At 48.0% G+C, this 22479-nt stretch overlaps 1 protein-coding gene across 2 annotated transcripts in view; it reads left to right on the top strand.

Moving 5' to 3' along the window:
* Positions 1–17467: 17467 nt before the first annotated feature.
* Positions 17468–22479, top strand: part of SEPT9 (septin 9) — a 136079-nt gene continuing 131067 nt past the window's right edge. The window contains exon 1 of one of the 2 annotated variants that reach the window (XM_017833069.1): positions 17468–17742. In XM_017833069.1, the coding sequence (XP_017688558.1) occupies positions 17721–17742 (22 nt within the window). In that variant the 5' untranslated portion in view covers positions 17468–17720. The remainder of the gene's footprint in view (positions 17743–22479) is intronic. The other variant, XM_017833072.1, reaches the window with a different exon arrangement.

Below are 22479 nucleotides of genomic sequence, written 5' to 3'. Positions count from 1 at the left end.
CCAGCTGAGGAGAGAGGAGGAGCAGGGTTGTTACTCTGAGGTTCGTTATAGCTGGAGGGAGAAGATATACCAGATACTGGTTCATGGAAATTGGTACTTAAAACTCTGTGAAGTGTTTTTTTGGGTCAAAATTACTTTTGGCCCTTTTAAAAGACCATGCAGAGTTCCTGAAGAGGATCACTCGCTAGCAGACAAACCAGGATGTTGGACATGGAGAGAAACAGTCACAGCATCCATATTTACAAGGGACTCTAAGTGTTGTTACCTCTTGTGCTCCCCTTTGTGGCACAAAGGAGACCAAGAGGCACCAGTGGGGCTGGAACAGTGTCTTTGAGTGACTCATGCACAGCTTCCTCTGGACTGAGTTGGGTAGAACCATTTCTGGCTTCTAGGGGAAGAAAAACCTGAAGCAGATAATTCTCTGATAGGAAACAGATGGATAATTAAATTATGCTATTTTCCAAGATCCCTTGCTATGAGGAATCTTGTCTGGGAAAGGCAGCAGGTTTGCTTTGTGGACTCTCTGAGGAGCTTTGGGGTTGTTTCCTTAGTTCTTAGCAAAAAACTTTCTAACCTCATCTTCTTATATTGGAGCCTACTGCAATTACATCCCCCTGGGTTTGCATTATCAAATCTTACTTCAGTTTAGCAAACAGATTAAAAAAATATGAGCAGGGCAAGTGCTTTAATGTTGGGTAGTTAGAGCAGGTTGGATGTTTCTATCTGAAGAAAATGAAAACTTAGGGCAATGCTCATTTTAAACCACAGCCAGAAAGACAGCAGCAGCTTGGTAACTTAAACTGCACATCTTCAAACCCTGCAGGAAAGCACCAGGGAGTCACAGAGCAGCTGAGCTTCAGCAGTGTCATTGAACCCCCTTATCTGTTTACCCTGTGTGTATATTTGGTAGGTGATGCTGTGTATATGCAGAAGGAGTTTATCCAGATCCTTCCCTTTCCGTTTTCTTTTTGTGGCAGCTTTTCTGGTACCAGGATTCTCAGTAAGAAAGTGGATTTCAATTCTCATAGCTGGGGTAAAAGAAACAAATCTTGAGCGCACTGTGGTGCTCTTAATTTTTGAGCAACGTTTCAAGTTGCTGCACTGAGAGCTGAAACCAAACTTCAGGTCCTTCTGTAAAAGGGTTCCTGCTGTGGAAGAGTTACAAAGGTTCCTTGTGCTTTTGCCTCTCTTGTTCTGTCAGCTGGAGGTGGGGACCAGCACACAGCTGCCTGTAGTGCCATGGGCCAAGGAGTGACTGGAAATATCTTGACCTGGAATGTTTTGTCAAACTTTCAAGAAACGGGTGAGAAACTAGAGTTCAAAAAATGTGACTACACGTGTAAGAATAACTCTGCTTTAGGCAGGCCTTGTCTTGCTGACCTTCAGTTGTTTTCAAGGGAGGAGGGCACCACTAAGGCTGCTTCTAAAGCCACCTGGAGCAGCAGGATGCTGCCAGCACAAGGTAAAGTGATAAATAAAAGGAGCTGGATGTGTCCTACAGAGGAAACCACAGCATCCCCTGCTACAGCCTATTCTCCTCCCTGGACTGTAACAAACCACCAGGTCGGATGTCACTGCAGATACAAGTTTGGACTGGTGGATCCCAATCCATGCAGTGGAGTCTCTTTTCAAATTATTGGCAGCAGAGCTGGGAGCATCCCAGCACCACTGGCACGTGGAGAGAGGGATGAAAACATTGCAGCAGCTTCCAGTGGTTTAATTTCTATTAAGGCTTTCATGGAAGGGCTGCAGCATGCTTTACACTGAGCTTGGAAGAGAGTGTTGTTAATTAAATAATTAGCTGTTTAAAATGTATTTATTAGGGCTTAACAGCCAGGCCACAGATATGCATCAATTACAGAGCCACAATATCTGCAATAAATGTTTTTCACCCCATAATCAAATATGGCTTAATTAGGCAATGCTGGGAGAACAGTCATAATAAATAGAGCGGGTAAGAATTGCCTTTATAATTGAGATTTAATCAGCCAACTCTTGTATGTTCATTGAATAATTGATTATTCTACACATTTATCAAGGATTAAAAACTCAGTGGTAGATATGCAAATCCTGCTGTATTAAATACATCTGAAATTCTCAAATACCATTTAATGCATATTAACATTTTGATTAAATATACATGACAAACACATTGTAGATTTCCTGTCTGCAGTTGGCTATTTTATTGCTATTTATCACTTCCCTTCCCCCCCCCAAGCTAAATTGCTTGTGTGTTTGTGGCTTTGTAAGTGGTTGCAGGAGATGGACAGAAATGGGCCAGTGGGAAGTGAAAGGGGGGGAGATGGCACCTTGTGCATTTCTGGAATGAGCAAGCTATCCTAGGTGGGACAGAGGGAAATGCTTTTACCCTGGCTGCAAGCGAGCAGACTAAACCGAAGGGGGCAGCCAAACACATTGGAAGATGTGGAAATTCTTACCTGAAGAGCTCCTATCATAGTTAGTGCCCAGAATTGTCCTGGGCAGGTGACACACCAAGCTGATAGATTTTTGGTAATAGTTTAACTGTTCATGGCAGAGCACTGGTCACAGCAGACCTCTGAGTATTTAATTTCTCTGCATTGATCCCTTCCTGCACTTGTTCTTCAGGCTGGGTGTTCTCATGCCAGGAGCAAGTGTCACCTGTGAAAAATCTCTCAGTGCTAGGCTAGCAAGGTTAATTAATTTCCATGTTATCTGACTTGTGCTTGCATGGAATCAGTGCTTTTTCACTGTTTGCAACTTGTAGACTCTTAAATATTTTCCAGTGAGACTGAGAGTCTTCCTGCTTAAATCCAATAAATAACAGTAGTGCACATCCCCTCAGCTTCTGGAGGGTAGGTCCTCCACCCCTCCCCTCTAAACCCCTTGTCCCACAGCCTGGAGACCACTTGTATAAATTGAATGATGAGCCTAATGAGCCCAATGACCACCGTGCAGCTGTGGCGATGTGGTTACCTTTATTTTTCACTTCTGTAGCGTTTCTTGCTCACTTCAACTTGGACACAAGAGGGTGATGTTTCCTCAGGAATTTGTCTGTGTTAGAAGGTGAACAGGCTCGTAGGGGAACGTGCTCCAGAGACAAAATAACCACGTTTTCTCTGCAGTGGCAGGGTTATCCTTGCTCCTGCTCGGTGTCGTGGTCCTGTGCCAGAGAGGGTCTGGAGCTGAGTGGGCACACTGTGAGCAGACCTGCCTGGAAAAACACAAAACCATTTCATTTGACCAACAGCAACTGTTACAGAGTTCACTGACATCACCAAAACCCTTGTGAAGGCCCCTAACCTCATGTATTTTCAGGGATCCAAGCAGTTGCCATGTCTCTGTTGGGTCCTAGTCATTCCCACAGCACATATTCTGCACCAGTGGTGCAGAAGTGCCTGAATTCCTGGTGCTGACTGCACCACTACTAAATGCTTGATGAAAACAGAAAAAGAAGCTGTTTCTACCCCAGGCAGGGATTAAGATTTCTGACAGTGTATGAATTAGTGCTGAGAGAAGAGCTATCTTCAGGATAAGCACATCCTGTTCCTGATCTTTCTCTCCCCAAGCCAGGCTTAACCACAGTGTGCTGGTTCAGGGGTTTAAATCTTAGGAATTGGGGACAGTGATGTTTCTGCCTCTGAGCTCCACCCCATTTGTAACTCCAGCTTGGAAGGAGGAGTCTAAACAGCTAGGATCAGTCTAAACAGCTCCTGAATCACCACTTCTTGGGAGGTGACTTATGCTCAGCTCTGTGTTAGTTAAATCTGATCTGCTGCCATGGAGTACCCAGGAGGTGAGTGCCACCACCACCCTGGTCTGCCATCCTCTCACATCTCCCTGGACTGGTCTTGAGTGCCTCAGTGCATATCTGCACGGTCCTGGTTGCTCAGGACTGCTGGGCTTTGGTCTGACAGGTTTAGCTCCAGGCTCAGATTGGTGACAGAGCTTGGCCCAGGAGGTCTTTTGGAAATATGTCAGATGTTCAGTTACAGACAAGCTCTAGCTCCTTTAGGAGCTTTGGGTTCCTTGGGAGAAGGTGTCTGACACCCATTTGCCTTCAACCATTTTCTGTCCAACTATGTGCCCCAACCTAATCTTTTCTCATGAACTAAAGGCAGTGAAGGAGCCTGAGTTGGAAATGGACTTTTTTGCCACTTAGGTGGGGTTTTTTTTGCCACTTCAAGGATGCTGTGGTGACTCCATTATGCCTTAGCCTCCCTGCTGACTGTGCCCTGTTTGGGGCATTGACTTTTGAAGGCAGCACGTAGGACTGCCAAGGACCCTCACTCAGTGCTCGCAGCATTGATCCCTTCCCTGAACAAGCCTAATGGCAACCCTCACCCTACTCCACACACTGTCAGTCCAGACAGACAGGGATTTGGGATTGTCTCTGGGAGCTGCTGTTTGGCTCCTCCGAGTCGCAGTGCTGCTCTGGACCCCGCGCTCTCCCAACCTCTGGCAGCAGCGTCGGGAGTTGACTCTCCAGCACTCCGGGGTTTCACAGAGTGTGCCGGATGCCTCGCTGGATATGTAATTCCTGCACTTGGAACCCGCACGAGACAATGCAAAGCAAATTACTGCAGACTAAATATATGGTCAGGATGTGTTGGAAGTTGGCAGTGTGGCTGGATGGGATAGCCAGAGAGGGAGGAGAGACATGGTCAGCTTTCCTCCTTCGTGTTCAGCTGGATAATGCTTGGGATCCCTTAAAAGACTTTAACATGGTTTTGGAAGGGAAGAGCTGGAGGAGATTCAGCTATGAAAGGCTGGATGAAAGCTGAAGGGTGCAGTGTGACTGGGAATTGTGAGAAGGTCAGCTCTTAGAGGATGAATTTGGGAGCAGGTAATCTTTCAGAGCAGTCCAGAACACGGCTGTGGCACCTTCCTGTAAATCAGGAGATGGACTTCTGCTCCGATTCCTTCTGTGATCCAGCTCTGTTTTGATCCTTTGTCAGAGTTATGCTATGTGTTGGCAGCAGTTCCTCCAAGGCATCATTTGTATTCTCCCAAAACACCATCAAGATCAGTGTCTCGCCTGTTGTGCTGTAACTAATTGCTAATGTTGTTACAGGGAAAGAATGTTTTAAAACTGAATTAGAGCTTTGTGCTTTAATTGACTTATTTTTGTATTTCACCTGGTTTGCTCAGTGAAATCAGAATGGACTTTGCTTACTTTTTCTGTTCAGCATCACTCTCTGGCCCTTTGCCCAGACCAGAAGAGCCCCAAGCTCTTCAGTTCTGAATGCTGATTAGAAGTGAGGCCAAACTCTTCTCTAAAGCACTCTGCTTTGAATAAGAAGACAGCTGTAATGATCACTGTGACCTTTACTTTTCCTCTCTTACAAACTGGAAAATCCAATTTGATGGTGCTTGAAAACCTTAACATTTTTGTCACTGGGCACTGCTTGTTAATGTGAGTAGTGATAGAAAAGGGGAATTAAGAATTCCTGTTAGTATTCTGAGGGCAAATACCCACCTGGACATCTCGGTTCTGCAACATTTAAGAGCAGCATGACATATTGGATGGGGTATAAAGGTTGAAATGGCCTCATCAACTGAGCATCCTGCCTGTGGGCAGCACATCACCAACACAGCTCTGCCATGAGTCACACTGATTGTTCTCTTTCCCCTGTTAAATGAAGAGAGAGTGCTTTGGCTCAGGGCTTATCCATGAAAGAAACCTGTGTTTGATCACCTTTGTCCTCACCCTGCAGGTAGAGAGATATGTCAATAGATCTTACTTTGGGGCTTCAAAGGTAGCATGCAGCTTCTGGAGTGCTGCTCAGGCTGCCTAATAAATTCCCTGTAAAGATCCCTTTCCTTGCTAGGCATTCATCCAGCCTGGGAAAAGGCACGGGGGGCTCCCTATCCACTCAAACCCAGACCATCCACAGGCCCAGCAGCTCCTCTGATAAGCACTTCATAGAGAGCAGACAAACCAGTCTCCCTCTACCTGGTGCAGGGAACGTGGGAACGGCTCTCTTTGCTCAACAGAGAAGCCTTTGTGACGGGCTTAAAAAAAATCAGATAAATCTTCCCTTCTAATGTCACTAGAGCTGGATGTGTTCCCATCACCTGAGCCTTGACTTCTGTATATATTTGAAACATTCCCTAAAGTGACCCTGTGCAGGACTGCCCTGTGGCAGTTGTTCACTTACAGGGCCATCGGACTCCCAAAATTCCATATGGATGAAGATTCCTCCCAGATAAAAGGTGCCAGCACAGAAAGCTCTTGCTGCCCATGTAGTGCCAAGAGTGGTTGCACCAACTCAAAATCAGTGGGCACATGAGTTTCCTTCTGCTGGAGTCTGAGGGCACTGTCCCCTTCCGTGCCCTCAGCTCTTCTGAAGCCTTCCCTGTGCAGAGAGGCAGATGGGATTTGGAGCATAGATATTGGGGTGTTCCTCCTGTTAGAACCCTCACTAGGCTACCAGTTGGTTCACCTATAGCTCTGTGTATCTGCTTGCTGGAACATATTGAGTAACGAGTTCTGAGTGACAGTCTTTGCTGCTGTTGGCATTTCTGGTGTTGAAATCTCAGGCTCACACTGCTATTGTGCACGTGTTGGTGCATGTCTGCATGTATGTGCTTTGGTTTCCCTCATCCACATAAGTTAAACTTGTGAAGGAGGGACCCTTCCTGTGTGTAAATATACACTGTGCTTAAAATAAATGTGTTTTTACAAGGTTATTTCTTTTTCACAAGTGAACAGGACCGTACTTGCAACCGTAAATAATTTTAGGTCTTACTTTATTGTTTGCAATCTCCCTGCGTAGCACAGGAACAGTAAATAGATATCAGGTGTTCTCTCCTGCAATGACTAAGGTGGCAACAAGAACACTTCAAAAACATTAAAAAATGTAACGCTCTGGTCCTATGATTTATAAAATGTAATTCTGCCTAAGGAGAAAGGGCACAGCTGTAGGACTGACTACCTAGAGGACAACTCAAAGCTGGAAAAATCCTTAGTGAGGATAAAGGACACAATGGGAAATCTGCAGCTTCCATCAAGTCTTACCTGGCCATATAAAGCTACTAAATAACAAGATCCCCCCTTACCCTTAGTGGTGCTGTACATAGACATGCCATAAAGCAATTCCAGCTTCAGCCAACAGTTTGGGATATATAATAGATAGTTTACTAATTTCTTTATTGTTTCAGCTGGAAGTGACAGATCAAATCAGGAAAACTAGAGAGCCAGGAGGAAGGGGATTAAGATCTTAGACTCACCAGCCCCCCTTGGGTTTTGTCCCCATGGGCAAGTGCTGATGAGCGTTCCCCATTTTGTTTCTTCACTGATTAAACTAAGAAACCAAACCAAAGGACGCAGGAGAGAAGGGTTAAAGGATTAGGAGATGGTCTTTGAACTGCCATGTGGCAAGGTAATGAGGCATGAATTATTAAAATGATTTCAATTATAACTGGCAGCCACATGCTCCACTTTTGCATTGGCTTTCTTCCTCACTGTAAAAAGACAGCTTCGTAAGTGCTCACGGTTTCTTGGAAGAGATACGCTCATCCAGAACTGTTAATTGTATAAACAGCATAATTTGTCATTGGCCAACCTGCTTTTGTGGTTGGATAAGTACAAGTGTCAATGAGATGGGCAAGGCTCAGCAGCAACACAAATTTGCTCCTCCAAAACCTGCAGGACTAGGTTAGCACAGTGTTGCTGAGAGGCTGTGTGGGTATTAGTGGCCTTGAATCAGAATGGTGGCCTGTGAGGCACTGGTCATATGCTGCTAGTAGCAATTTTTTTTAAAATGCTTTGGCTTTAATGGAAGCAGCAGTATGTTTATACTGTGTGTTCTTTTGCTTGTGCATCACTTGGAAGCAACGTCTGGAGAATGACTCTGAACAGAGATTTGCAGACAGTGATCAGACTGATTTAAGCTCAGCCTCTGTAAAGACATGCATCACACTGCTGGCTGGCTTCCCAATATTTCTTCATGATATAAAAGCCTATAGAAAAGGAAATATTTTCAGGAATAGCTCCATCTTGTGACTGCTAAAATTTTTGCACAAAAGCCTATATTTTGTGTCAAAATGAACAACCTTAGGTCTGACTCCTTGGGAAAACTCATGTGGCCCCAAAGACCAACCAGCACAAGGAAGACTTGAGGTGTTTGATACAGCAGATGGCTGAGGAGATCAGAATTTGATGAATGCTTCAGGAAGAACTATTTACCTAACACACTCATTTTCTTTTTCTATTCATGACTTGCCTGAAGGGGGAAGTAGGAGAACTGAACCCACCAGGGCTCAGATCAGTGAGTAAATATTGAAATGTGAGGTATTCTGAAGCTGCATCTCTGAGCAGTGTAGTTAAACTCTCTCTTTCCACTGCTTTTCTCCACACCAAGGCAGTGTTCATCATCAGAATACTGATGTGCTCTGTTTAGAAATATGATGGCTAAAGGCCATTCCCAGTGGATCCATCTCTAGCAACTTTCTACAATTTCAGTCTTATAGGGGGGAGGAAATGAAGGCAAAAAGGTGATGTTTGTGGTTGACTTTAATACACACAGAACAGCTCATCAGAAAAGGAGTTGCATATGATGTTGGGTGCAGAGTTAAACAGGTTAAAGCTCTTTCCTTGTTGTGGACAGTGACTATGATGCTGAGCAGGGACCATGTTAGTGCAACTGTCTGTGGGGCAGCACCTGATCCATGGGCAAGACAGGAACAATGACCTGAGCAAAAATTAATCCACAGTGGGGTGAAGGCAGCAGCTGTGCCAGGATGGCAGCCAGGGAGGGGGAGAGGGAGCTTGCAGTGGATGGGAACCTTCCACGGGGTCAGGCTGGTGCTGTTGGTTTTAGTCATGACAGGGAGTGTTTGGTCCCGTTCCTCTTGGGAATATGAGTTATTAAATGTAGCAACAGCAGGAAAGCTTTTGCATTAGGGCTCGTAATATCCCTTTTATAGTTCCTGGTTTTCCTTCCTCCTCAGAGCAGAGCTGTTTTCCTTTGGCCACGGGTGAGATGAGGGTTTATTCGAGCCACGACCCTGTCAGCAGGTGACCATTTCTCCAGCTACTCCGTGGAGTTTCCCTTTGCAGCCTGTGTGGAAATGGAGGCCAGATCCCCCCTGGGGTTTCTGGATGACAACCCACTTTTTCCGACTCGCTCAGCGCAGCCCCGTCCCGGGAGCAGCCGGGAGGCGCGGGGGGATGAGGAGGGAGGAAGCATTCCTTGCTGCTACACTCGCATAGCTCCTGGCACCAGCCAGCTCAGCAAGCTCCTCCTGAAACCGCTCCAGACTCTGAATCATTTCTATTAGGAGACCATTCATGCCCCAGCTGACTCCTTAAAGCCCCCAAAACACTGGCAGCAGGCAGCAGCCTCTGATGCTGCTTGGCTTGTCTTGGCAGGGCTGAGGGTCTGGGCTGAGACCAGGGTCCTCTGTTGTTCTCAGGGCAGTGCTTTCCCTGCATCATTTTGCCAGTTTGTACAGAACTGGACTCAGACTTTAGCTCTGTTTGCTCCGTTGCCCTTAATGCTCTCCATGTCTCTCCCTCAGTAAGGAGAGAAGTAACTTTGCACTGTGGGACTTTATTTATTCTCTTCACCACTTGTCCTGCCTGCACCGTGAGTGTGTCAGTGCTGAAAAAACAGCCACAGTTTGTAATGCTTCTGATACTTTAGACAAATATATAAGGCAAAAATACATATTCCAGCTCTAAGGTGCTTCCCCAGCAGCAACACTGGGACTGTTCTTTGTGGGAGCTCAGAGGGTCTGTGCAGGAACGTGGCTCTGAGATATGTTCCTCCACCCTCTCTGCCTCCCTTCCCAGCCTGTTTTAAGTCCCTCTGAGGTGGGTATGTCAGCCCAGTCATGCTGGTACCTGCTGAACAGCAGCAGGCATGTTTCAGTGTTTAAATCACCTCTTTGCTCGTCTCTCTCAAGGGATGATTCACGTTGATTGATCACTTCGAGCTGGGTGTGAAGGCAGCCCTGGCTGCTTTGTTACTGGCACTGCTGAGCTTCAAATGAAGCTGATTTTTTTTTTTTTTTTTTTTACTCTTAAAGCCGCTGCCTGTTGAAACTCCTCTGTCTTTTAGATTTGTTCCTTCCACTGTCAATGATAAAATCCCCCGGAGCTTTCCGAAGGTATTTGTACCCAGCTAATTTGGAAATCATGGACTTCTAGGCTTGGGGCTTGTTCATGTGTGGCTTGATGGGAAATGTTTGGTTTTGACAGGCTGGTGCCTCCACTACTCTAAGTCTTGGGCAGGTATTTTAGTTGCTGCTAGTTGATGGCAAAATCATCCTTTTAAATTTTTGAGTAAATTATATAGATGGAAATTTAAAAAAAATGAGAAAGCTGTGCCAGTGTAAGAAGAGAGAAAGTAGTAACAGTGGAATCATGTCCTTAGCAAGCAAGGCAGACACAGAAGTGATGGCTAATGCTGGGTGACAGTATATCATAGATCAACCTGCCCCAGTTTCCAGGAATACTGAGAGTTTTATCTATAATAAAAGTCCAGGACTGTAACTCTAGAGTTGGGTTAAACCAGCTGCTTTGTGTAGCCCTGTCAAGTCTCAATTTTCCCACCTGTAAAGTTGGATAACAGTAATTTCCTCCCAGAAGGTCTGGCAGTGCTGGGTAGAAGCTGCTCCACGTTGCACTGTTAAGGAAACAGTGGCTATTATTAATCATGCCTCATAGTTTTTCAACATTCTGCATAAATAAATTTTGTTTGTTTTGATTTTTAAAACTTGGAACCAATGGCTGGACCAAATTATAGCTGGAAGCTGCGAGGTAGGAGCAAAGACATCCAAATGCTGCTCAGTTTGCTCTGTATAGGACAGAACTGCTGAGGCTGCATCACTTGTGGCTCCTGAGCCCGGTGCCAGCACACAGAATTCCCTCCTTACAGCTTTTCCATTGCACAGGCCAAGTATCCAGCTCTTCAGTCTGTTATAAATCATCCCTAATTCTGTAATTGCTTTGCTAGTGATTATAGGCAGACTCTGGTTGATCCTTCAGTGGTTTTCCTTTATCCACATTTTCAGTGGGCTCTTTTACTGTCGGTCCTTTTTTCCAGTTCCTTGCTCCCCTTTTCCAGTTCTAGCAGGCCTCATGGCTCCAGTCCAGTGTTTTCCCTCCAAGAGACAGGCAGAGCCCCCTCTGCATTTGGGTCTGCCTTTCCCCCTGTCAGGGGAAGGGGCACCTTGTACCTCTTGCTTCCAGACATGGGAAGCAAACATGTAAGGTCATGCATGTAAGAATATGCTCTGAATCACTCTTGCAGGGCTGGGAGCTGCATTCAGGGGTGGATTTAGAAATCATGGCAGGCAGACAGTTAAGCATAGCTTGAAGCATGACTGTACTGTTCCCTGCCTACCCAAGGATGTCTCTACACACAAGCAGGTACAACAGCAGCCAAACAATCGTGCCTGGATGTTTGCTGGCACTTGCTCAAGTTTGCAGCCAGACTAGCTGGTGCTGCTGAGGAGGTCAGAATAGCTGGTGTGTGGTCCCTCTCCCTGGCAGCAGTTTAGTCCCACACTTTCTGTGCCTCCCTCCAGTGCAGGATCAGTGAGCCTGGCTTCTCAGAGCTCTGTGCCTCTGTTCTACTTTTTCTCCTTCCCTAGGGATGCATATTGACTTCTCTAATTTGCACTTGTGAAAACATACCTGGTGATCCAGCTTGGCAAAGGGCAGGTGCTGGGGAAAGCCCCTGCCCTGGGGGAGGCATGATGCTTGGATAAAAACTAGTGATACCCTCACTTGGTGGCAAGTAAGATCCAGATTTCTTCTGTGCCACTTGAGGAGGACATGAGTGACAAAAAGCTATGGTTGTTGCTTAATTCCTGTAGTTTCAACTCAAACTGGGACCATAAAAGCCATAAAACAGGGTTCTGTATTTGTGAAAAATGGATTAAGCTTTGAGGGGTTTGAGAGTTTGACTTTGACCTGCTTTTGTTTTTCAAACTTGCAGTTAGATTGAGAAGTGCTTAGCTGGCATTTCTGAAAGCAGCTCAAGGATTTTACAATGATTCTTAGAGGGGGTGGGGGATGTATTCATGTGGGTCAGCTCATGAGGCACCTTGAAGAGTTTTGTTTTTAGAAACTGGGGCTATTGAGAATGGAAAACACTTATGACCTTTCATTCAGACTTCCCTTGCATTCAGGGATTTTCCTTCTATTGAATGGGCATTGACTACTGCCTTTAATTTTTATTTTGTTGTCTCTTAATGCACTCTTCAACTTCAATTTCAGGCTGATGTATTCCCTCCCCTAACCGTGGGAGAGGCTATTCTATGAAAATGGCCATCTGATGTACCTTGTGGTTGAGCAGATGTTATCTTGTTTGGTAATGAAATTCTGCCTTGAGTAATTGGACATTCTTCCTGGTTCCTCATAATTAAGGCAGAAGAAAAGAACAAAACCTACGGGTTTGATACAAGTAATTGCTTCATTATTTGCTTCCTTACCATAACCATCAGCCCAAAGAGCAGCATGACCACTAGGACCATAGATGATGATGATGCAATGCTGTGGGTTTTTGGTGCTTCATTGTCAGATGGAATCACAGGGAAAGGAGTTAGGAAATACACTGCTGAATTGTTTACCTCTTAACCATGTGCACTTTAGACCACAGAGAGAGTCTGGCTGGAAAAAGCAGTGTGTGAATGTATGAGGCTTTAGATCAAGAGCTGCCCTGCCTCCTGCATCTGAGCATTGTGGCTTGGAGCTGAGAGGCTGAACATCTGTGTTTTCCTACTGTGGAGCAGGGAGGGGAGAGCTGCACGAAACCCTGGCCACTGGCAAGAAGAAAGTGGCTCAGGACCTGAGTATGGCAAGTTCTAGCAGTGGTGATGCCTTGTGCCACTGCTGTTCCTTGTGTTTGGTCATCCTGGGTTTGGCAGGAAGGTTTGCATTGGAATTGTGGGTGCACAGGGACTTAGAGTGGACACACTGTCCCCAGTGGCACTGAGGACAGGCCATCAGTCCTTGTCAAGTTACACAGATTTAACTGAGGTCTCAGGTATGGTTTCAAGCAGAAGATTCCCCATCCCTGAGGACCTGAGCTCCTCTCATGCACGTCCAACTGTCCCGTCCCCACGGTTCAGTGGTTTTGGTGCTCATGAATAACAGGTCACCCCAAATGCATTTCATAAACCCCTTATTTTCTAATTGCAAGCTTGAGAGCCAGGCTGCTGCATCGGAGCAGCCACATGATTTGTATGTGCCTACTGATGAAGTCAGGGCTTGGAGGCTCCTTGGATGTGAATTCCACCGAATTATCCTCTAGTGCTGGGAGAAGCAGTTCCAGGTCACTGCCAATCAGTCCTCCAGACCTCTTCATGCTGTTCTGTACAAAGCCTGTATGATCCAGGAATGCTATGAGGAACTTTGATCATCAAACTGATTTCTATCTCCCTCTCCAAGATCTGGGCAGGTATGTTTTTATAAGGCTCCACTGAGCTCAGAGCTGGCAGACCCAACATTCCTGCAGCTGCAAAGTTAGGCAGTAACAAGTCAGACAGCCCTGAGTTTTAATCCCAGTTTGGACAACCCTTTGTCAGAGCTGTTAAAAATGAAAATACGCATTTGCTTTCTTTATAACTGAGGATAATGATGAATATAAGTAACCAGTGCATTGTATGGATTAACTGACTGGCACAAGCTGTACATTGTGTGAGTGCTCTGTTAAGGCTGCAGGGGAAAGGGAGAGCTATCAGAGGTGCTGTAATATTTTAATTTCTTCAAGAAGGTGGCAGAAAGAAGCAGATTCTGCCTGCATCCAGTGCTGGTTGCTGAGCTTTTGTCCTTCCTCACAAGCATCTTGCTGTCCTGGGCACTGACAATGGGAATTGTGCACTGCAAAGGGCACAGAGCTTGGGCTGAACTCTGCCCTGATGTGTGCCATCAGCAGCCAGCCCCCTGGCACGGAGCTCCTCCAGTGGCAGTGAGGGGGTCCAGTGGGATGACTGAACCCCTGGCCCTTTCCTGCTGGCTCAGTGTTGCACTCACCTCGGTACCCGGGTGAGTCAGGTGCTGTTGCACACACAGCAGTGCCCAAAGCCCCCTTGGTGCCTGCCAGGGCAGCTGCAGGCTCTGGACAGGGAGGGCAGCCCTGTCTTGGCCGAAAGCCACAAGGTTTCTTCTGTGGGGTCTCCTCCTGCTTCCTTTTCCTTGAATCCAGGGGTTCTCCATGCTGGGATTTGCAGGGAACCCCATGGCTGGGGTGCAGTGTCACCATTTACCTCCTGCTCAGTTTGGCAGCTGCCTCCCAGTGCTGGGCCATGAACTGCTGGTGCAAAGCAAGGTGGAAAACTCTGCATTGTCTCTCCAACACTGCAGCCACAAAAGAGCAATTGGTCAGGAAATAGGAGCTTGGAGGATCCACAGAGCTGGAGAGGGAGATGGGGGGATTTATAGCTCTGACACCTGAGTTCCTACCCCCTATATCAGCCAGAGATGCTGTTCCCAAGGAGGAGGCTCAGGTCTGCTCTGCTGCATGTGGGCAGGTGTTTGCAGTGTAAATTCCTGCATCTCCTTGTTGCTGGTCACACAGGGAGTCCTGCTCTCTCCCACAACAGCCACTTTTGCCTACCAGGCAGTGTCTTGGAGCCCCAGGGCAGCACTGAACCTCACTGTATGTCTCCCTGGGAAAACTCAGTCTTCCTCCCCTTTTGCAAGAGAAGCTTGGTCTGAGAAGTTGAATGAGTCAGTCAGAGGTGCAGTGACACAGCTCAGCATTCTCTAATGTCCTTGAGATCAGGTTTTTTCCCCCCAGGGGCTCATCCTTTCCTTATTTCCATACTTTCCTCCTCACTCCAGGGTGCATTACTGGGTGCTGTTGCCTCTACCATCTCTCCCTCCCCTTGACTCTTTCCTGGGCCTCTGGCTCCCTGCCTCAGCCCACACTATGGAGCTGGTGGTGCTTGTCTCTCACTCCTCTGATCGCTCTATTATGTTTAGTTTGGGAGATTGTGTTCCTCCATGCAGGAACCCCCACGTGCTGGGGAATGTGGTTTGCTGGAGGATGCTGCTGGGGAGAGGCAGCACAGGCCACTTGCAGCAAATGGTTTTCGTGCCTGCCATGAAACTATAACAACTACAGCACATGTGTTGCAAGCTGAGCCAGGGAGAACCAGCTGCTGAGGGCACCACGGCTGGGTCAGGCTCAGCAGCTGCTGCAGGAGTTGCAACATCTGCAGCCTCAGTGGCTGTGGGTGCTGCTGGGCTCATCAGCATCTGCTCAGTGCTGCTGCCTGCCCGTGCTCATCCCTCAGGAAAGGTCACTGCTGTGAGTGTGGAATTGGGCATCCTGAGGCAGAGACAAGTGAGGCTGACACAGCCTCCCTGAAAAGTGGCCAGCACTGTGCTGGCACCAAGGGATGCCAGGGTGGGATGTGTTTGGCAGGGGGGAAGTTCAGAGCTGGTCTGTGGTGGGTGCCAGGTCATATCTGAGCTATTCTGGCAAGACCTGAGGCTTGCGTGGTGCCTGCCAGTGCTGCAGCCAGGCTGAGCCAGCAGCCCAAATCCCTCGCTTTCAGGAACAATAAATTCCCTCACTAACTTATGAAAGAGTGGGGAGGGAAGGGGGCGTGGGAAGCTCTAAATGACTTACCTATTGGAAGCCTGTGGGCTCTGCTTTGTACTAAACATTAACCTGCCCTTCTGAGCCAAGCGACTGATTCTCTGGGTAACTCTGAGGCCGGACAGGCAAAGAAAAGGATTCTTTGTCAGAGAGTATTTCAGAAAATATCCCTTCAGCCAGTTTGTCTCATCGTGTTTGTTTGGCCCTGCAGCAGGACGCTTACTCCACAATTTGCTGTTTGTGTTTGTGCAGTGGAGCTGCTCAGATGGCCGTGTCCCAGCCGTGGCTCCAAACACACTGCTCACAACATGCTGCTCACTGGTGGCTCCATGATGATGGCACAGGCACCCTCTGCACATGTAATCACACATAAACACAGAACCAGACATGTGCATGTGTAACTGCACACTAAAATCAGGCACACGAGCTCATATCTCTGTAAGTGACAACAAGGGAAAGCTGCCTTTTGGACTTCTTTAAGGTGTATCCCTGTGATTGCTGACTATTAAGCAGTATTGCTCATCAGAGAGGTGCAGGCAGGAGCCAAGCACAGGGATCAGTGACTAGGAGTGGGTTCTGCTCCTGACTTTGTCCTTACTTGGTGTGTGAGGTGGGGCAAGTCATTGTGCTATTGTTTCTCCTCCACAAATTGTGACTAATGTGGAAAGAGTAACGTATTGTTACTGTGGCCTTAGATGTGTGTTTGATTAAGCAACAAAGCTTTGGTGATTCAAAAGATTTCTTGATGGAAGTTTTCCTAATGACAGAGCTTATGAACATCTCCCCACTGGATAACCCCAGAGCTAAGATGATCTAGCACTGTCATGCAGCAGTGGGTAGAGTTGTTGTTGCTACAAATCTGGAAACGTGTGAGTGTTCCCGAGCTGTTCAGTGCAAAGTCTGGCTGCTTAGCACTGAATTCCTCATTGACTTCAGGCAACTCTACAACTTTTGTACTAAAGCCTGAGACACTCAGCCAATCCTTTTTTCAGATCTGTGACAGAGGGGATAATCTGTGGCTGAGCAGTGGTAAGAAGTGCCAATAGCGCTGCATCCTCTTAATCCAGCTCATCTAGTGCCTTTCTCTGTTCCCATGCAATGCCAGGGTTAGGGCTAGGGGTGAGAGCACTTTTTTTTCCTATTGTGGAATAGTCTAAAACTAAGCAGAGAGCTCTTGCTGTGGAAGCCATGCCTGTGAGGTGGTGGATTGTTCTCAGGTGAACAGGACTTGTGCTGCACACCTTTGTGTGTAGGTGACCCACCTGAGGGGCTGTGGAAATCTTTGCAGGGAACAGCCTGGTCCTTCCTCCAGCAGTTCAGGCTCCTGCACCTCTTTGTGCTCTCAGAACAAATTAAGACTAGCTATGACTTTCTTCCTGTCTGTGTTTGCAGTGCCACCGGCTGATTGCATTTGCGTAATTAATTGCCCAACCTGTGTCTCGCAGGGGAGCGATCAGAGCGTGTCTGCCCTCCAGGCACATCAGGAATAGCAAAGTGTGAAGCCTCCTCTTCCCCACACCTGGGGAGATGCCCCGGGGAGCTGGTTATGGGGTACGTGGCTCTGCATCCCCGCAGCAGTGAGTAAGTACTCACACGTAGCTCTCCCCGTGGTGTCAGCCTGCACAGGCGTTTTGCTCGGCTTACAGCCTTAACTGAGTCCTGTTCGTGCGGCTTTGGAGAGGAAAGAGGCGCTTCCACGGGTCAGCAGCGCCCTTTGAACTAGAGAGTGGAGAGCAGCGCTGACCTGAGCCGCTCCGGCAGCCAAGGGCTGAGACAAATCCATGGGGTGCGCCGGGATAAAGGCGTGAAATTCCACCCCTTCCCTTTGCTGCACCGGCTAAATACACCTGGATTTCCAGGGCTGGGAGCTGGCAGGGATAAACCCCGGGGAGTATTTGTTTTCCGAGGGGGTAAGGTGCAGCCGCTGCGGAGGCTGAGCCCTGCTCTACCCCTGCCGGTGCCAGGAGAGTTGGAACAGCCCACAACCCACTCGGAAAGGTGTGTGCTAATCACTGGGAGCGCTGGGGCTGCCCCCCGACCGGAGCCAGGCGCTCGGATGGGGTGGCGGTGTGCGCGTCCCCTCCCCGTCCCTGCCCACAAAAGGATCGTGGCACCCCAGGGACCGCTCAGCCCCGCCGGCCTCGCTCCTGCTCCCATGTCACAGCTCGGAGCGACGGCATGAAGAAATCCTCGTATTCAGGTGAGCCTCTCTCTCTCCTCTCACCTCTCTCCCTTTGTGTCTGTACTGGGGAAAAAAAAAAAAACAAACCAAAACAACCAAAACCAAAAGTACCACTTGCACAAGCCCTTCTGCCCCCGAGCGCTCTGTGGAGGACGAGCAGCTGTTTCACTGTGTATAAACAGACCCTCTTGATCGGCGGAAAAGGCTTAAAAAGCAAAGCAAATGCAGGGAGGCGGCTCGTTCCAGGCGGAACCCGGCACTGGTGACACGGAGCTCGTTATCAGGAGGCACCTGTGCCAGCACAGGGAGAGATCCAGTGCCCAGTGGAAGTGTGAAATCGGAACAGGGCAGTTGTGGTGTGTGTGACACTGCCTGCACTCAGGGCTGGAGGGGTTTCCAAACGGGATGTAAGAGCTGGGATCCCATAATGGTGGGGGGCTCTCCTCTCCCTTCTCCCCGTCCTGGTTTTCCCAGTCTTGCCCTGTGGGGCGAGGACATCGTGCCCTCTGCTCATGTAGGCTCCTTCCTCCCTGGTTAGGGGGATTGGGCACCCTTGCTGGGGTCATTCCTCAGAGCACTCTGTGGAATCCTGCTGGTGGCCCCAAGAAGTGGCTGGTGCACAACAGAGTGGACTTGTCTCCTGTTAAAGGTCCCCTGCTCACCCTGTAAAGCTCAGGTGCCTCTGGCAGCTCCTCCAGCTGCAGGACTTTGCTCTCTGTGCTCTCTAAGCCACGTTCTGCCCTGGCTTTGCCCTGGCCACTGTGGGGATGTGGTGTCAGCATGCCAGCCTTTTCCTAATGCCCTCAGCCACTGGTTTGGCTGCTCTATAGGGGTGCTGGTGGCAGCTGCTGTGCTGCCAATCACTTGAGCCACATCATGGCCAACAGGACTCTGCCTGAACTCATGAGCCACAGGAGCTGGGGGTTTGTCTTGACTCAGAAAATTCCCTCTGTGATGCTGCTGCCTGCTTATTGTTAAAATTAATTAGTAATGTTTCTCTCTTGCACATTTTTTCTTCTCTCATTAGTGTTGCTAAATGGGCTGCCAGGGAGGTTTTATTATGGCTTTTATGCTGGGAACCCGAGAAACCCTGAGTATGGTTATTAGCATGTCGTAATGGATTAAACTGGCTATTAATGGTTGTGCATGTGTGCAGGGAAACCTGCTATTTGTTCTGGCCTCCTGAGGGGCACATGGTGACTGGAGCAGCCCTGGAGCAGACAGGAGCAGTGCAAGAACAGGTCTGGAGATAACTGGCTGTCATATGAAAAAGCTGTCAGCACTGTGACCTGATATTGTGACTCCTTGCAGATGAGGCCAAGTGGTCCTTTGTTGCTTTGCTTGCTTTGGATGGGCTGTGCTAGAGTGGAGCTGAGGGGCTGCAAAGCCCCTGACAAGTCTCTGGTTGGTGCCCAAATCCTCCTTCACTTGTTACAGCTGAGGTTGGCTGACATCTGGCCAGTACCTGTAATTCAAAGGGACTGTGGTTGTATTTTGGAAACATTGCTTTGAGGTTTCCCTGGGTGTACGGTGCAGCTTTTTACTTAAGTAAAAAGAACAGAAGAATTGCAATGCTCAGAATATGCTACATGGAAGCAACAGAATTAACTGCACTTCTTACAACACCTCACACCTTGCAGAAAACACAGGCAGCTCTGCTTTGCAAAGGCTTCACTTTTGGTGCTGCTGTTCCTGCTGTGCCGTGGCTATTCCTGTCAGTGATTCACAGAGCAGAAGGTGCTGGATGGAGGCCACCTTGGAGAGCTGCCACCTCTGCGTGGGGTGGAGCCAGCCCTCCTTGGCCCATCTCTCTGGTGGGTTCACAAATCAGGGCCCAGCGATGGTCACTCGCTGTAGGGAATTTCGCTGGGAATCCCGATTGCTTCTGTAAGGCATGAGATGTACAGGGTGCTGCAGGGCCTCTGGGCTTTCTGCTGCCAGAGAGGCTAGTGAGGTGACAAAGTGACTTCTCAGCTGCAAAGGCTCATGCTGACAGCCCCTGACAGGCTGGAAACACAGTGCCTGGCTCAGAAACTCCTGAAAATTATGACAAAGGGAAAAAAGCATCTTGTAAACAATTTTTGGGGCTTGGGAGCGTTTCTCCCTGGCCTTGTTTGCCCTTTTCTGGTACATTCTGGATCTGTTTTGTGGACTGAGTCCTGCTGAACCCAGCTGGAGGGTTTTGCTTGACTTCAAAGGGCTGGAGCTCCAGCTCCATCCTCCTCTGTGAGCACAGTGAGGCTGCTGTAGTGCTCTCCTGTTATCAGGCTGTTCCCCACCCCAGGCAAGATTCACTTTCTCTAAAGTACTTCAGGGGAAATCATTGCCCATCTGCTGTGACTTCTGAGTACAAGCCACGTAGGTGGGGTTGGGATGAAGGGTTTACCTTCGGATGCTTCACCTCTTACTAGCAGAGAGGCTCAGACCTTTGTGCCGTAGCCCCGGGCACGTGCGGCTCAGCCCGGCAGTGCTTTGTGTTCCTGGAGCTTCTGGCAGCAGCAGGAGGAGGAGGGGAGAGCATGAAACAGGGAATTTTGCACAGCGAGTTAGAAATGAGCAATGACTTCTGTTGAAGCCAGCTCTTACACGTTTGCCTTGGGGATGTCTGTTATTTCAGATGCTGAAGGCGAACTTGTCCTGGAATACTATTTTTTTAAGGATTTTTTTTTTTTTTTGTTCTCATTTTCCATTACTCAAGCCCAATTGCACGGCCAAAGAAGCAATAGACAGGATTTGTGATAAATGACAGGATGATTTATAGGTATTTTCAAGGATGGTGCAAAGGGTTTTGGCCAAGGACAGTTTCAGGTTTATGTAAGACGTTGGCGTGCACTGAAATAAGGATCACTGGAATTACAGTTCCTCCAGAGTTATCCATAGTGGTTACTACCTGAACTGCACACTCCTGATTTATTGCTTAGGTACTTAGGGAGGAATAACTCCTCATATATGAGCTAAAGCTGTAGGAAAAACTGCAGGAGTAACAGCGAGAACTGCGGTTCCATCATTGCAGGAGGATTTGGGAACAATTTTTTTCCGATATCATGACTCATAAAATGATTCCCTGTAAAACATGGGCAATAGAATGTAAGTCAAATTGGAGTTGCTGGTGCTATCTAGAGAATTTGTGTCTGCCTCATCCCTGGAAGTGTTCAAGGCCAGGTTGGATGGGGCTTTGAGTAACCTGGTCTAGTGGAAGGTGTCCCTGTCCATGGCAGGGGTTGGAATTAGATGGTCTTTGAGGTCCCTTCCAACCCAAACTATTCTGGGGTTCTATCTAGGCTGGGAAGCTTTGGGGAAAGAGCCCTGTCCTCTGGTGGTTGGTTTGTAGTGTCCCAAGGTCCCCTCCTGTCTCAGACCCTCTGTTGCCTTGGAACCAACACCATGTGGCTCCTGCAGATGCTGAGTACCTGCATCTCTGGTCCAAGGCAGCAGCAGCTACAGGTGTTAGGAGGCAAATGGGGTTTGTACCCCACCAAGGGGCTCCTGTTGTGCCCCAGCACATCCAGTGAGTGAAGAAAAGCAAGTGAGCTCTTGCTGGGGGTGAGCAAGGGCTGATGTGCAGCTGTGACAGCACGGGGACATGCACCACCTCGAGTGAGGTTCATCAAAGCTCAGTGGAGCAGCAGTGGATGGATGTGGCCACTCCTAAATAACCCTCAAGGGCTGTGACTGGACCAGTGCTGTCTGTTGGAGGGGCCTCAGTCCATCTCTGGCTGCAGCTGGTCTGAGATGGGCTGGAACAACTGAAGCTGGATCTTTTTCAGGTTGATAATACAAGAGAGGTCCAGTGTGATTCCCTCAATGACTTTTAACCTCTCTGCCATAAAAGCTTTTGGGTGGGGCAGAGATGACCTGGTGTCTGCAGAGCCCATTGTTTGCTCCTGAACCAGACCCCATCTCTTGTCACTGCACTGGCACTGTCTGTCTGAGCTGTGGAAAAATGAACAGAGTTGTTCAGGCTGGTTTTTTTTTGTTATTTTTTTATGTAGTTCACTGGCCAAACTGCAGTATCAAGGAAAAAATATTGCTTGGGTCCAACAAAAACATTCATTTAATTTTAGATTGTCATTTGGAACAGAAATTCGAAATAGCTTGTTTTGAAATATAAAAAAAAATAAAAAAGCTATTGTTTTTCAGCTCAAACTCTCAGCTAGCTCTTACTTCCCAAAACCTGTATTGCTGGGCCAACAAGATATCACAGAAAAGAAAAAAATTGTAGAGTGAGGATTTGCAATCAGCCCCAAGAAGCTGGATCCTCAGTCTGCAGCTGTTCAAACCTGTTGCTCAAATCCTGAATTCAGTGCAAGCAACACCTCCACTGGCTCAGGAGAATGACCTGTCCTGTGGCCCCACTTCCACCTGTTATCTCTGTGACACAGCCCTGCCTGTGCCTGATGTGCCAAAGCACATTTGTAGTGTCTCTGTTGCAAGTTTTGGCCCCTGTGTACTGAGACCAAAGGACTTTGTGGTTTTGCAGCAACAACCTGGTTTATGACGAGGTGCAGCAGCCCCTGTCACAGCTGGGCAGGGCTCCTACAAACAGACAGTGTAGTAAGGAAAGGCATCAGCCTTTGGGAAGGCTTTTGCAGGAGTGACAGGGTTTCCATTTCATCCTGTGTCTTCACTGCTTGGGAGGAATGAGCTATCACCGGAGTTATAGGTGGAGGAGCAGCCACTGGGTTGGTTACTGAGCTCATGATTGTTCTTATTAGAGGCAAAAGTGTCTGTGCTGGGTGGATGTTTTGTTTAAAA

This window comes from Lepidothrix coronata, unplaced genomic scaffold (genome assembly GCF_001604755.1).
Source record: "Lepidothrix coronata isolate B3197 unplaced genomic scaffold, Lepidothrix_coronata-1.0 Scaffold210, whole genome shotgun sequence".
In the NCBI taxonomy this organism is placed as follows: Eukaryota; Metazoa; Chordata; class Aves; order Passeriformes; family Pipridae; genus Lepidothrix; species Lepidothrix coronata.
This window is presented reverse-complemented; position numbering and strand designations above follow the sequence as displayed.